Consider the following 17,040-nt stretch of genomic DNA (forward strand, 5'->3'; position numbering starts at 1 on the left):
TCCTGGGAATAAAAGTAATAATCATACTTAGCACTTTCGCAGGCCTTTACAATAATTAACTAATTAATTCATTAAAATTCAGTCACAATGTTCCATTTCCTCCCGTTAGTATTAGACTAAACACATACAGTAGCTGACTGCAGTCAAATAATTATTTTTCTGCATCACTGTCTGAGGCTTTGACATTTCAGAATAACTTTAATATAAATTTAATTCTAAGAAATAGGAGAAATGCCATTGGTAAATGTTTATTAAAGGAGGAATGAACCCAGAAAAGATCTGATTGGATTATAATGTTCAAACACATGGCAAGGGCAAAATTCTCAGATTCTCAGCTCTTCCCTGCAGCATCCTGCTTTCCACAGTTGTTAGTTATTACTTCTATTATAGTAATACTTGGAGACCCCAACTGAGATTGTACAGTGCCTGGCACAATGGGGTCACAAATGCATAGTAGGAGCTAGCCTGTGCCCTGGGAGCTTATAGACAAGACAGACAAAGTTGGGAGGAAAAACAGATATCAAGTGGTGATGTGACTCACCCATGGTCACACAGAAGGTCACTGGCAAAGCTGAGAACAGAAGCAAGGTTTTCTAGCTTGCAGTCTGGTGCCCTAGCCACTAGACCAGGGATGGGCAAACTACAGCCCATGGGTCGGATCCAGCCCATCAGGGCTTTGGATCAGGCCCACGGGATTGCCCCCCGTGGTGCCGCGGGCCACGCACCGTTCTGCAAAAGCGGCCGGCACCACTTCCCTGCGGCTCCCGGGCAGGGGGGAGGGGCAGAGGGCTCCGTATGTTGCCCATGCCTCCAGGCACCGCCCCCTGCAGCTCCCATTGGCCAGGAACGGGAAACCGTGGCCAATGGGAGCTTTGGGGGAGGTACCTGGAGGCACGGCAAGGGCATCACATGCAGAGCCCTCCGCCTCCCCTCCCCCATCCCCCAGGGGCTGCACTGCTTCCTGGAGCGGCGCAGGGCCGAGGTCAGGGCAGGCATGCAGGGAGCCTGTGCTGGCCCCAGTGTACACTGCTGCCACCCCAGAGCCGCTTTAGATAAGCGGTGCCGGGCTGGAGTCCGAAGCCCTCCTGCACCCCACTCCCCAGCTTTCTGCCCGCACCTTGCACCCCTCCTGCACCCCAACCCCCTGCCCTGAGCTCCCTCATACACCCCACACCCCTTCTCTGCCCCAATCCCTTGCCCTGAGCCCCTTCCTGCACACCGCATCCCCTCCCACACCCCACACTCCCTCACGCACCCCAACCCCCTGCCCCGGCCCTGCATACAATTTCCCCACCCAGATGTGGCCCTCGGCCCAAAAAGTTTGCCCACCCCTGCACTAGACCGTGCTTCCTCCCACTGGGAGTTCTATTTGTGTCGGGAAAGAATGTATCCCAACTCAGATAACCCCTTGAACACAGGAAAGCAGATTTTTGTACTGGATGAGGAACTTGGAGTAAGATTTTCAATAGTGCCTACATTCCATTCTCAGACGTGACTTAGGCACTTAAGTTCCTAAATCCATTGACTTTCAATGAATTTCAACTCCTATTGGCCTAAATCACATTACTCTCTGTTTTGAAACATCCTAGCAGGGACTGTCAGACCGGGACTGTCAGACCAATAATACCCTATTTGTAGACAGTTTGGAGACCTCTACGCTTGAAAATAACCTGAACGGAGGATTTTTGCATATAAAATTTACTAGGGTAGCAGTTATTGCAGGGAGCAACCGGGTGCCATGTTAAAAGAAACAGAAGTAAAGGGTAGATCTATAGCCCATAATCCACTGCCTCTAACTACATTATCTTCTCTGGCAGGCAGGGCCTGTAGCAATGCAGTATGGGGAGATGGAATGCCCTCCAGAAATTAGAACAAAATCTTCAGGGAACGGGCTCTTGGATTTCTGGTCTTTTGTGTTTTGGAGTCAGGAGAGTGGCTCCAACTCTCACCTCATGTAGCTGACTGGTGCTGAATCTGGCCTCTGCATGCATGTACCTCCTCCACAGTGTATATCGACAGGGCTCTGAGCCTTTGTAACTTATTATGTAGATGTACTGTGAGCTCTTATAGAATTAAGAGGGAACATGCTATCTGGAACTCTGTTTCCCTGGCTCCTCCCCCTGACTGAACATCCGAACCACAGCTGGGCTTCATGCAGAGGCTGCAGAAATGAGAGGCATCTGTACACTAGAGAGGATTCCACTGCATAGCTACCTATCCCCTCTGGCTACCTACTATGACTTATTCTACAGGTTTGCCTAAGTATTCTGTAGACAAGAGGAGCATATGCCCGTCTATAGATATCTTCCTAACTTAGATCCACAGTGTAGTCCAGGGTCCAACAACGCTTGCCTCTGTACCTGACATGAATACATCCATGGCTGTAGAAGTGAACCAAAGAAAGTATCTGTGGTTTCCTTTTGCCCAGCCACATATCACTGGAACCCCTCCCTTTCCCTTTTGCCTGACTGTATCTGTTTTCAGCATTAGATATTTTAGATTGTCAGAAACACCTCATCTTTTTTCCAGTAATTTACTCTTATGATAGGATGCCAATTCTAGCATTTAAAGTATAATGGCTTTGTCATATTGATTTATCGTTTCTGCCAAGTAGCAACTTTTAGTGTGGTATTTCTTAAAAATAGGATTCTTATCTCATAGTCTTCAAAACAGCAAAAAGCTAAATAGAATATTTGCACATTATCAAAATGCTTTCAAAATCCATGTTACTTCATTTAGGACCACAGTATTTACAGATTGAAAAGACCTATCAGATGGTTGGGTCTGTCTTTTTTAAAGGGTAGCATATAGTTTCCTAACACAGCATGCATCAGATATTAGGCAGGATCTTAGCCAAAAGACTGAGAAGAGATTTTCTCCATATTGTCTAGGATCTCCGTCTATCTAGGCATGTATTCCACAATCCTCATTATAACTGAGTACTTCCTTTCTGATGGTATTCTCCAGAACTCTCTCTTGCAGAACTCTCATTCAGCTTTTCAAAATCATATTGAGGCACAACTTCTCTAAGACACCCTTATTTTTATGACTGCAGAGGCTAATCCACAGAGTGGTAAGGTTACAATCAAACTCCAGGCAACAACTCTAATGCAGCTTTTTAAGACTGCTTTCCTAAGTGCTCAGGCATATGGTATGTTGCCCATACTGTTTACAGACTCATCCAGCGCAGCAGCAACAATGCATGGTTTGGTAGGTAGTGGAAAAGTTTGGCTTGTTGTATCCAGCTCAAAGACGAAGCAATAGATTTTGTGAAATCTCTTAGTGGAACAGTCTAGCAGAACAGAACATGGTAACTGCTCTGGCAAGCAACTGCCTGCATCCATAAGCCTTTACGGAAAGGACATTCTGGAGGCAGAAGGGCAAGCTGTGTTGAATTGTAACTCCTTACTTATATATAAGGGGAAGGATGGTCTGGTGGATAGGGTGCTAGTCTGGGACAGGGGAGACCCAAGTTCAGTTCCCAGCTTCCTGTGGGACCTTGGGCAAGTCACTTAGTCTCTCTGTTTTACAGATGGGGAGCTGAGGCATAGAGATAATAGCACCGTCTTACCTCGCAGGGGTGCTGTGAGGCAAAATACATTCAAGATTCTGAGGTGCTCAGATGTTATGGGAAGGGGGGAGATTAGTACCCAAGATATAGTTAGATGCATCATAAGGGACATATAGGTTGGCTGTTATGAAAGTCCTGGGGCTGTTATATCTTACAAAGGTCATTGAAGAAAAGATGGGAAAAGTGAATTAGGTGAACATATGGAAAATAATCTATCTGTAGAATTTTACAGTTCTTCTGTCTGGATGGAAATTTAGTAGAAAGGAATTTGGTTGTCAGGGTGGGAATTTTCTCTTAACTGGGTCCAGTAAGACTATATTGTTTCCTTTGCATATTTATTTATCAGCCAGTGTTTTTCTAGTGCTTCTTCTAAGTTTACTGCTAAATGGAAGAAAACAGATTCTGTTTCAAGGGGGAAGACATTTCTTTTTACACAACATAATCTAATACCTTCCCAGAGTTTGGCAATCAGGGGCTTTCTCAAATTCTGTGGACAAACTGACCTTGAATGAAATTCTTTTAAGGGTATGTCTACACTTAAAATGCTACAGCAGAATAGCTGCAACTGCGCCACTGTAGCACTTCAGTGTAGACACTCACTGCAGGGAGGGTCTTTCCCATTGCTATCGCCAGTCCACCTCCACAAGAGGTACTAGCTAGTTTGACAGAAGAATTCTTGACCTAGCACTGTCTACACTCGGGATTAGGTCAGGATAGCGACGTCTCTCACAGATGTGGATTTTTTCACCCCCTGAGAGATGTAGCTATGCCAATGTAAGTTTTCAGTGTAGACCAGTCCTAAGTTTGGAGTTGACCAAAATAAATTGGTGCAGACTCTGTCACCAATAAAGGTTCAGCATAAACCAGATAAACCTTGGATTATCTTGCTCCTTATTACAAAAGTCTATCAATCCAATACTGGGCAGGTTTATGATATTTTTACATGAAAGAGGAAATGTTACATTTGAAGACTGGAGGATAAATCCTAAGAATGTGATTTGGTAGTAATGCCATGTGGTCAGTTTGTAATGTACTATGCTTCTAGGAGTTTGGGGGTTTTGTTGTTTTTTGGGGGGACAGGGGGAGCATTCTGGGAAAGTAGCAAACTAGAATAGTCACAGCTGGCCATCGAGATCTGTAAAGGTTTGAGTGGCAGGGCATTGAGAATATGGCTGATAGGGCTTTTCTCCATTCAGCACATGCTGGCTTATTTCAGGAAAAGGGGTCTGGGCCTTACAACGGTAGACTTGCTCCATTTACTTGAATAGTCCCATTGGTTTTAATGGGAGCACGCTCTGGCCCATTGTTTCCATTGGGATTACCTACCTCAGAAAGACAAGCAGGAGTTGGTTTATTATCTACATTCTGCTGTTTTAATTGACTCCACTTCCCCCCTGCATCAGCCAGCCTGAGCCAGTAAATAAACATTGGGACTGAGCCTTGGCTGCAGCTGAGGAATGTGCATTACAGACTCAAGAGAGTGCACAAAGATATTGTAAAACGTACCTTTGTGTTCCCCAAGGTGTGTACCAGACCCGTCCCCTGGCATAAATTAGAGCAGTCTAGAGGCTACTGTAATTGCACTGGCTGCTGATGGCCCACCAGGGCATTTAGGGCAACCAGGAATCAGCGGATCATCAGGATATCCTTTTTCACTCCAGCCCCAAATTCTAAATCAACTTCTGGGAGAAGGGGGTGGGTATGAACCCAGCCCCCTACTCCAGCTCTGTGCCACTAGAGGGTTCCCTACAGTGATGGGCGGGGTACACAATCTTTAGGGCAGCTTTCTGCCGATAGCATTCTGTAATGCAGAGGAAAATCTGGGCTATCATGTGCAACAGACTTTTTAAAGAATGCACCTAATACTTCTTTCTTTAATCCTAGCTGACTATTACGTTCCTCAAAGATTTCATCATTTTCAAAGACTGTGTGGCAGATGCACTAAATCTCTGATTTCCAGCAAACATTTCATGGTTTTTAAAAAAAATCCCTATGAGCCAAATTATGCCTTTGCTTATAACCAAGAATCAATGGAGTTGGATGGGGTTTGAGGACTAAATGTGGCCTTAAGTTCTCCTTTTCATCTTTCAAAAAGGATTTTGTGTATAAGAACCTATTGTATATTTTCTATGGCTCGTAAGATTTATAACCGTTACTGAGCTAATAATACTAATAGCAGATATTTTAACTTTTTGCAGCAGAGCTACAATTCCTATTATTGCTAAATGCTAAGGGCCAGATTTTCAACTGGTCCGTTCAATACAATTGGGGATAGATATTCAGAAGAGCTCAGTTCCCATTTAGGTACCTAATCAGAGGCCAGATTTTCAGTAGAGCTCAGCACCCAATGTGCTGAGGTCTTTTGAAAATCTGGCCTTTTAGTTTGGTGCCTGACAGAGCTGAATTCTTCTGAAAAACTGTCCCTAGGGGACAGATTTTATACTGACTACTGTTGGAGTAAATAGCCACATTCTTAACTCAGATCTATCAGTGTTACACCACTTTAAATCCATTGAGTTTGTTGGAGTTAATCCTAGAGTACACTACCAGTGTGAGTGCAGAATTTGGCCCGATGTGAGTACTGAACTTGACCTTGAGAGTTTGCGCTTGTTACTAGTACATATAAATACCTTGCCTTGCTGAAAACTCTCTGTTACACATGATTTTATATGAATGCCTTTTACAGAGCAAGAAAGTGTTACAAAATAATTTTGGCTAGATACGTAATAGGAATCAGAGCAGAAATGCTGCTTTTCCATTCAAAACTGAATAGCTGCAAATTTTAGCTCAAACACTTGACCTGGAAAAATCAAACAGAAATGGAGCAACTCAGAGGAATAAATAAACCCATATGCAAAACTTTCAGATTGGCAGCTAAAAACTTTAGCAAATGATTGGAAAGATGGCTACTAAAAATATATCAAAGTGAATGCAAAGTTCTACAAAGTACTTGACACATGATATCTGATTTGGAATGTAGAAGGTTAATGGTTATGGCACAGAGGTTTACGGTTAAAGTCACTGCAGGTATGTGCAGTTTAACAGGGTATTAACTGGGCAGCAGGTAGATATAAACAAGTAGCACAGGGGGTATATAAAGAGTTTTGAGGGGAAGTATTAATAGTATAAACTCTTAACTCTTGTGCCCCATAATAGGGAGAAGCCTGACTTTGCTTTTCTGAGCTTTAATCTTCATTGCACTATTTTGTTAACAAAATTATTTAGAAATATAAATCCGTATGCTAAAATTTGGGAATCATGTAAATTAAATTCGAGATGAGAGAGACCTATTAGGCTTTCTAGCTCATCCAACCCAGGGCAAGAATGCTCCTTATAATATATTTTTCTAGTGCATAACCCCAGTGTAGGCTTAAATATCATAAGAGATTTAGCTTCCACTGCTTCTCATGGGAGAAACTATTCCATAATGTAACATATCACTGTCAGGAAGTTATTAATGATATTCCACCTGTGCTTTTGTTTCTTAATTTCATCCTGTTACCTATTTTAAAGGAACATAAGCACTCTGATTTTATTGTTAAGATTTAGTGCATAAAGATTCTTGCTCTCTTGTTAACAAAAACATATCTAAATAAAAAAAACTGATTACATAGCACTGACTATCACTTGAACTCCATTGTCAAGGCGAGTGAATGAAGAGCGGTAACTCTGGCCTTGATTCTGTCTCTCACCAATTTTACATTCGTGAAACTCCACCGACATCTGCAGAATTACTCCCAATCTAAACTGGAATAAGTGAGATTAGACTCAGTCCCTCTATCCTTAACTTCCAGTGTTGGGCCTTGGCATCACAGCCCAGGTGGGATGAAATGAGAGGAATGATTTTCCTCATCATTCTAATGACGCAGCTAGGAACAGTCTCTTAATTTCCACTTGAATTTAGAGCCATGGAAAGATATTTGAATATCGTTTCTGTTACATTTCATTTTTTGGAAATTTATCCTTAAAATATAAAATATAAAAAGCCTTGTAAGGATGGGTAGGGAGGAGCGTTGACTTGAAAGTTTGCCATGGTCATAAATGCACTCTTTTAGACCATTTTCAAACTGAGAAGTCTGTTCTTTTGGTTTTGCTCTGTAGACTGCATGTTGTCAGGCCAGATTCACTTTTTAAACCATGAATTTGAGGACCTAATATATTTATAAATTACATTGTTATCAAAAGAAATCTTTGTATCAATCCGTAACATGCAGCAAATTATTACATGCTCTGTTCTTGTTTTTTATCCTTCAGCAAAATGTTTCTTAAACTCTACCTCCAACTCCAACATGCATTATAGGCTCTTCCAGGTGGTTGGGAGTCGTGGAAACTTTGGGGAGCCGAGAACTTGGTGGGGTCATAAAATCTGGCAGGAGAGGCTACTTTGTATACAGGACTTGTCATTTAGTTTCATCCTATCTGCCATGGACCCTGCTTCACCTATTCATGGGAGAGACTATGTTGGATACTAGTTTTTAAACCCACTTTATTATTATTACATGTATAAAAATCATTTTAAACCATCTGGATATATTTTTACAGTTACTTCATAGACTGGATGTTGGAACACAGCTGTGCATGTATAGCTTTGGTCCCTGAAAATGTTTGCTAATGAAATCCTGGAGCAGTCTGGAATTGGATGCACTGAAGGCTTGCATTCTCCACTAAGCAGCTGTCTATGGTGATGGGCTGGACTGAAGCAGAAAAAGAAAAGTGTGTTAGACAGAAGCTTTACGCTATGAAAGCAAAATCTTCCCCAGCAGAAAAAAAGCTTTACTGTAGCCCCATATTCTGTAGCACAAAGGAGAAACGTTCGGAAGAGTTTAAATAATGAGCCTTTTAAGGTTCTTGAGAAGAAGGGAGGGAGAAAGAGAGATGTGAAATGGAAGGTTAGAAACAGTAGAGAAAATTACTTAAAGTACTTTGACATCCATGAAAGATTATAAAACCGTCCTCCTGAACATACAATGGCAGATATGCAAAAGGTGCTGGAAGGAACTTCCCTCAGACTTTCCTTTAATGCCTCTGCTGAATGACAATGAAGTAATTATTTGCAGAGTGCAGCTTTCCTGCATTCTTTAGCTGGCTCAGCCAAAGGCTTTAGGAACTGACTGGTAAACTGGAAACTGGGCTTCCATGAATGGGGTGCGAAGCAGTGCCAAATTTAACTCTGTTTGGATATAATATATGGGTGAGGCACAAAAGCCTTTAGTTTGCTTTGTACATACCTGCCATGGTAGACAACAGTCAATATCTCAATCCATTATCCCCTGATACCGGGCCAAAACAAAACAAAATCTCCTGCTCTGTTTAATTACCCACATATCCTTGTGGTTTGCCTTTCACTTTCTAAATATTGGATGTTGCTCAGAAAGCAAAGTCATTTGAGAGAGTATTTGTGCTGTGCAACCCTCTAAAAGGACATGACGATTTTTATCCATTTACAGTTAAGTGGATTTTGCTTTGCTAGTTGCTGTCATCTTAGTTTGTCTGATTTTGGTGACTGGTCTTATTAAAGTGGAAGTGTGATCTGTTGATTAGAACAGGGGAACTGGAATTCTTCACAATGATGCTGACTCGGTCACAGACTTACAAGAGGGAAGGTGGGTGGGTGGGGGGGGAACATCTTTTACTGGACCAACTTGTGTTGGTGAGACAAACGTTTGAGCTTATACTGAGCTCTTCTGCAGGTCTGGGAAACTTAGGGCTTGTCTTCACCTACAGAATTACAGCAGCACAGCTGCGCCACTGTTGCACTTTAGGAGCAACACATTTACGCCGACAGGACAGCTTCTCCCGTTGGCATACTTAATCTACCTCCATCAGAGGAGGTAGGTATCTCGACAAGAGAAGCTATCCCATTGACATAGCTCCGTTTACACAGCGGGTTAGGTTGGTATAACTATGTTGCTCAGGGGTGTGGATTTTTCACACCCCTGAATGATGTATTTATACCTCTACAGGTCTGTGGTGTAGACCTGGCCTCACTCAGAGTGTCACAGTGTGACCTATGTCGGTTGGCCCACTGAGCCGCTAGGGGGCTGGCCAGAGTCATGCTGTCTGTCCCTAGGGAATTAGTGGAGGCCGGGGAGCGCCGGCAGGGGCCTCTAGCGCGCCCCTCAGGCCGGGGAGCGCCGGCAGGGGCCTCTAGCGCGCCCCTCGGGCCGGGGAGCGCCGGCAGGGGCCTCTAGCGCGCCCCTCGGGCCGGGGAGCGCCGGCAGGGGCCTCTAGCGCGCCCCTCGGGCCGGGGAGCGCCGGCAGGGGCCTATAGTGCTGTCGGGGTTCTGCTACCTGAGACAGGTTGGCCGGGGTAGGGGAACGCAGGCTCACCTAACTCCACTGCGTTCCAGCCCAGGTCCTACCACTGGGTCAGCAGGGGTCCATCCGCAACACGCTGACCAAACAGACTCACCGCACTGCAGTTCTGTCCCTGGGCTACTTCCTACCCGGTCGCTCGAGCAAGTGCCTCCAGTCCCTCCAGCTCGTCCGGGTACTCGGCTGCTGGCAGCTCCAGCTCCAGCTCCGCCTCAGGCTCCTCCAGTTCCTCTGGGTACTCGGCAGCGGGCAGTCCTGGTAGCCCCTGTCCTTCCTCCAGGTCAGGTTTCTCCTGGTCCAGGGCCTCCCCTGGCGTGGCAGCAGGGTCTGAAGGGAACAGCCAGTGGTCTGCATCTACATCTGCCTCCCTCCCTGGTGGTGCTCTGACTGAGCTAAGGGCCCGGCCTTTTGTACTTCCTGTTCCACCCCTCCCCCTTCCGGGGGGTGGAGTAAGCTTGGCCTGGCCCCGCCCACTCAGTCTGAGAGAGTGGCTCTTTACCCTCAGGTTTGGAGGGAAGCCACCCTGGCTCCCTACACGCAGCTAAATACAAAATGGAACAGATTGTTTAGCATAAATAACGAATGCACATTTCAAGGGCCCATTCCAGGTGAATTGGCCCATTAACACCCCTCCAGTCTTAGAGAGAAGAGGAAGGGAGGAGCAAAAGCAGCTGGGGGTGGTGGGATTGTTAGTGGGATCTAGATTGTTGTCATAAGGCATAAAACCAGAGTCACTATTCAGTCCATGACTTTCAGTGTCTAGCAAAGTTATGGATTTAAGCTCCCAGGCTCGTCTTTTGAAAGTGTTGTGCTGGTTTCCTTTGAGGATGACAACTGATAAGTCAGATATAGAGTGATCGCTTTGTGAAAAGTGTTCACTCACAGGGGATGTGGTGGGTTTTTTTCCGTCTTTTATCAATTTCCTATGTGAGTTCATTTGAGAGCGCAATGTTTGTCCGGTTTCACCCACATAGTTGCTATTGGGCCATTTAGTGCACTGGATGAGATACACCGTGTGTTGTGATAGGCATGTGTAGGACCCAGGGATCTTGAAAAATGTGTTGTGGAGGTTGTTGTTCACTGTAGTAGTGGAGATATGACTGCAGGTTTTGCGTGGTGACTGAGGTTTTCAGTTAGTGTGTCTTGGTATGTGGGGAGCTTGCTTCTGATGATGAGCTTAGAGAGGCTGGGGCATTGTTTGAAGGCCAGAAGAGGGGGTTCAGGAAAGATTTCTTTCAGGATGGGGTCACTCACTTTTCCTCTAATATTCTGGGACCAACATGGCTACAACACTGCATACAGACTTACCAATCAATTAACCCCTCTGTGGCTCAGTTACTCATCTATAAAATAGCGAAAACAATGTTAACCCACCTTTGGAAAGTTGTTTAAGCTCCTTGGATGTATTTACTGTATTTATTCATTCATGTCTCTTCAGTGGATCTTCTATCTCCAGGTACTGTCTTCTGCGTGTTAGACCATGATTCTTTCAGCACTTCCATCAGTTTTAAAAGATCCCAGATTTTGACTCCATTAGTCATGGCTAGGGAGACACCTTAGTTGACCACCTTCATTTTCTGTTGAAGAGGATGATGGATAGATTTTTTCCAATTACATTTTGAAATTTTTCTGTAGCTCTTCAGGTCTGATCTTATTCACTAAATGTCCCTGAGAAGTTGTCCATTTATTCACTGCTTTGAAATATTTCCATCTTTATTGCTAGTCCCATGTTCCCCATCGTGCTAGTTCTACTGAGATTTTGGGTCACATTCTCAGCTGGTGAAGTCAGTGGAGCAATGTCAACTTATGCCATGTGATGATCTGTCCCTTTGTCCTCAGGTACATCTTTTACCCATTTTTTTTGTATCATACCTAGATTGTGCACTTTAACTTGTGTGTCTTATCAAGTAGGAACAGTGCTATTTGTGGATAAGGGAATCTCTCTCTCACATTGACTTAATTCCCTTTGTGACAAATCCTTAGATGGTGCAAATATCTCCATTGACTTCATTGGAGCTGTACCAATTTGCACCAGCTGAGAATCTGGCCCACCAATTTCAGTGAAAATCCTCCTCATCTGCACAAATATAAGGGAGGTCAGAATCTGGCACTATTGCTAAGATTTTCAAAACTGCCTAAGGAATATGGAATCCAATTCCCAATAAAAATGTATGGGAATTGTGTATCCAAATCCCTTAGGCTCCTTTGAAAATCTCAGTCTACAGCTTTAGGGGGAAATGCTGATCTCAGATCACTCCACTGTCATCTTCTGCTCTCTCTACATACACATAAATGTCAATTGACAGGAGCATCATCATGAGTTGTCACATTCATTGTTCGATTCTGGGTTCAAAATCTGTATAATCTAAAGAGGAATGAGTGTGATAGTCTCTGCTCTAGCCCACTGTGGGTGTGCTGTTAACTTTTAACCTTTAAAAATTGCTATACCAGGTATGCATCAATGGGGGTATTATAACATCTTGGTGAATTTGTGCTTTTCTGTATAATATTAATATTTTGCATTTTTCTCCTCCATTTTCTATTAAGTAATTTGTGTCACTGTATCTGAGGTTTACAGGAGCCTGGTCAGTCTGAATAACTATTCCGGGAGGAAGACTCACATAACTGCATAGCTTTCTTTAATGTCTCGTATACTCTTCATTTCTTCTGACAAACAGGCTGCTGGTCCATTTCTTTTAAGCCTTTGAAATTTCATCACTTTGTGAACTGCCTCATTTGTTGTTGTGTCTCCCACACCAGCCTGATGCTGCTGAGCACTTACTTAGCTACAAATAGCTTAAATGACTGTAACCAATATGAAGAGGGCAGCTAAATTGGGTGGTTCAGGGTAGGATGAAGTAATGTGGCAATTGGCATTATTTGAGACATGTGCCTGAATGTATCAACCACTATTATAGGTACTTTAAATGCAGTTTCAGTTATTAGTTTGATCTGGTTTATTTCTTATACAATGGTGTGTAATGCAAATGACCTATAACATTAGAGAGCTCTGAAATGCAGGGAAGACTGTATGCAGAATTTCATAAGACATCTCACTATGTGCTGTCCATGTTAAATGTACCTGGATGAGGACAAAAACTGAAGTGTGTGGTAAAATGTGGTCTCTGAGGTGTTTGTATTATAACTACTTATTCTAGCTCTCCTTTCTCTCCTCCAGCTTTCTTTGGGAAGTACCTTAATGAATACAATGGTTCCTATGTGCCTCCTGGCTGGAAAGAATGGGTTGGATTACTTAAAAACTCTCGCTTTTACAACTACACACTCTGTAGAAATGGCGTGAAGGAGAAGCATGGATTTGACTACTCTAGGGTAGGTAGTATTGATTTATTTTGATTTTTTTTCCCCTTTGGACATGACTGCAAGAAGAATACAAACACTTTATGGATTCAGTCTAATTAAAGTATTCATTTCATAATTGAAAGACAGTGCTAGTAACATCTGTTTCAGCCCATAAGGCGGCTCCTTTGGACCATATCTTTTCACTTCTGGTGGACAGGTTCTTTAAAATGTTCTTAGCAGCTACAAGAATATAAGTTACATGTCCTAGGACTGTAAAAGCTTCAATATGTCTTACAAGCTGAGAGATGGATTTAACTGCATCAAGACTAGTATTTCACTGCTCTGCACTTCAGTTAACACTCACTGGGCCGGCCCCTGACCTGTTACACTGGTGTACAACTGGAGAAATAAAACTGACTTCAGTGAGATTTCACAAGTGTAAATGAGATTAGTATCTGATTCCTTCTACTTAGGATGGGTGGGTGGATTGGTTTGTATGTATGTATTTATTAAGTAAAAGCCTGTTTCATGGTCACAGTATGATAATTGTGGGGAGTCCATAATGCATCAGTTTATCACACATTAAAACTGTCCTTGCTATGTGAATGCTGTGGATGTGTAACTGTTACATATATATCTTTCTAAAGTACTTGAGGATACTCTACCTTGACTTAGCTCACTAAAATGTTTGGTGCCCATCTCCCCAGCACAGGCCCCACCACTTCCCTTTCTCATCTCATGCTGCATAATGTCTACTAGCAAGGAGAATGTTTACTTGAGCAAAATGCATGCATTTGTCAAAGCAGCCAGCTTGTGTGATTTCCTGAAGTGAGTTGCAGAATCTCTGATTTATGGCTGTAAATAATTCATTTGTAAACTGCTTTGGTTGGAAAAACTGGAACCTGAAGGAAACAGTCCAAGAGTGAAACGGGGCATTGTTTGAAGGAGGGGGGAAAAGCAAATAGCTGCGAAGTGACATCATGTAATTCTGGATTTAGAAGAAAAAGGTTATAATTATAGTTAACTATAACAATAGTTAATTCTCACTGTAACATCATAATCATTTGATAGATAGATTTGCATGAGAAGAATTCAGTTCAAACACACCCTGCCCTTTTTGTTTAAAAAATACAAATGTTGCCTATACATGTTTTTGCTTTCCTGGTGGTGTGTACACAGAACATTTTTCTTAAAGAAACTGAAATGTAGATTATTTTTGTTTGTTTTGTTTTGTTTAATGTGCTTTGTGTCAGAAGCTGAATCTTAATAGGTTTCTCAGGTTTCTTCTTCTATTACCAGCTGATAAAGGGAAGGGACAACTGATTGACAAAATTATGCCTCTCTCCCATTTCACTTTTAATCTGTAAAGGACGAGTGCTGATCTTAACAGCTAAACTATTGGAAATGTTGAATTAGAAAACTTTTCAGTGGAATAATGTGATGTCAGTGATTTTACTGGTCACTGTACCCAGTTGCTCCAAAGGGAGCTAAGGAGGGAATACACACACTTAAAAACCCTCAACTCTGTTTGGTATATAAGGTATTTTTAAATCGCTCACATTTTCATTTTGTACAGCTCTTCATATCTAAGATGTATGAACACCTATTAGAACGCCTTTTTCCAAAAATCCCTGGTTGAAAGTAAATGTTCCAAATGACCATCACACCTTGTGCATATAGATTATTACTGTAATTCCCTGCCAGTAGTGTACAAAGCAATATATATTGATAGTAATATTTGGAGTCAAGTGGTGGATCGATCAGTAGTTGAAACATGCTACTGTATGTTTCCTCCCTGCCTTTTATGTTTTTCTTTTCATAACTAAATTGTCCGCTAAGGGACAAGTTGAAGTAACGTGACTCCAGAGAGATTATTTTAATGACCCTTCAACATCATAAAACAAATACCTTTTTGTTTCTAACATCTCTGCCCCACTGGTACACAAGTTAGCAAAGCCCATTGGTGCTTCCATGAGCTATTGACCTCTTAGTTGTACAAATTAAATATTTGAGATCCAAATTTAATACAAAGTTCATATTAAAGGATAACTGTCAGGTTAAGAATTATATTTTTAAAACCTAGATATCCTTATTAAAAATACCGTTAAAGAAAAAAATCCCATTTTTAATATTATTATGTTAGCTTACTTTTTGTTAACTCTTATTTTAGACAATGAAAGCCACGATTTTCAAAAGTGAGTAGTGGGCACACTCTCTGAAATCAGGCCCATTAAAAGTATTTCAAGCTTGGCACCTCACAAATTGAGGCAAACAAAATCATTATTCACTTTTTAAAATCTAAATATTAGCCAGAAAATGTACTAGTCGGTTACACTTTTTCTATCAGTTTCTTATCTATTTAACTTTGTATGTATTAGCATAATTTGCCTTATTTAGGTTTTTTTTAAAACATGACATTTAGTTTTTTAAATCTATCTTAACTGGAGGCTTAAATAAAAATAAATTCATGGCAATATTTCCATTTGGTCTTAGGTTTTGCAAATGTTTATTTTTACAAAATTTTAATTTGAGGGCAATTTTGACCTGTCAAGTGCCCTTGCCCTTTAGAATGGAATAGAAATCCATATTCTCTTCACAGGCCAGACCCAAGAACAAAAGGTCTTTCTGTCTTCATTATGTCTTATAGCAGGCTTAGAAAATACATATATGTTTTAATAAATGTGAGTGTATTATTATTCCAGAGTTCTCTATTAGAATATTGACTTTCAGTTCCTTAATCGACATTAAGAAGAGTTTTTCAGATATAGAGGGTCAGGTCCTCAGCTGGTGGACCTCCATTGTTTTTGGTGGAGTTATGCTTATCTACACAAGCTTTCATAATTGAAATGAGTTGGTGGTTTCTGCTTTGTCCTCTGTAGATAGTTATTCATATCACAAATACACCACATAATTCAGAACAGGTGGCAGACTTGGATAGGGTAAACCTAGGATTGGAATAGCAGGAATGCTTCAAGTCAAGACTGGTATGCAAAGGTGTAAATTGAAGCTTGGTCAGCGTGGTTCTGGGAGAGGCAGCAAGCAGTTGTGCTAAGTTTGAACAAAAAAAATCAAGTGAGAGAGGCCACTTTTGAGTAATGAAAGCTGACTTTCTCTTGCACCTCCATGGCAGAGGTGAAGAAGATTGAGAAGGCACTGACTGTACTGTACTGGATTTGTTATATAGCAAAACAGAGTAGTTCAGTCTCCTGGACTGTCAGTCTCACGCCTTTGCATTACCTTTACTCTATAAAAGGGAGGTGCACTGGGAAGCCAGGGACAGGGCTGATGAAAGAAAGCTGTGCTAGAAAGGAGAACCAGGGAGGTATTCCATCCTCTGTGATGTGAGTTATTCCATCCTCTGTGATGTGAACCACACTCATACCTGGTGACTTGACAAAAGCAAGACACTGCATGTGGTTTTACTTTGGATTTTGGAGGTGAAAAGCCAATCTTTTTTGTGTTTGTGTTGTTTTACAATAAATAATACCATGCTGGTGTCTGAAACATATGTTGATATATAGCGTTTTCTTGATATACAGGAAGTGTCACAAAGACACTGTTTTCAATCCACATGCTTCCAGTATCACAACATGTACTTGATACTCTAGAGGATCACCAAGGATGTTCAGTTTACATTTTCCCAGGGGACTCTATTAAGTTTTCAGATTTGTTTTTTAATGGAGACCTCTATCTACCTACCTTTAGATTCTTACGCTGTACCCATCATCATGGTATCTGAGTGCCTCTCTTGTATCTGCTGTGTTGAGTCAGACCATTGGTCCAACTAGTCCAGTATCTGGCTGCTAGCCTTGGTAACTGTCTGATGCTTCAGAGGAAGGCACACAACCCCCCCC

General features: G+C 42.2%; 1 protein-coding gene across 5 annotated transcripts in view; it reads left to right on the forward strand.

The window, feature by feature from the left end:
* SULF2 (sulfatase 2) overlaps positions 1-17,040 on the forward strand; it is a 249,012-nt gene that overhangs the window by 176,239 nt on the left and 55,733 nt on the right. For all 5 annotated transcript variants that reach the window (XM_044986391.1, XM_044986390.1, XM_044986387.1 and 2 more), the window contains one exon: positions 13,065-13,216. In XM_044986391.1, coding sequence (XP_044842326.1) covers positions 13,065-13,216 — 152 coding nt within the window. The remainder of the gene's footprint in view (positions 1-13,064; positions 13,217-17,040) is intronic.

Source organism: Mauremys mutica, chromosome 13, assembly GCF_020497125.1.
Source record: "Mauremys mutica isolate MM-2020 ecotype Southern chromosome 13, ASM2049712v1, whole genome shotgun sequence".
In the NCBI taxonomy this organism is placed as follows: Eukaryota; Metazoa; Chordata; order Testudines; family Geoemydidae; genus Mauremys; species Mauremys mutica.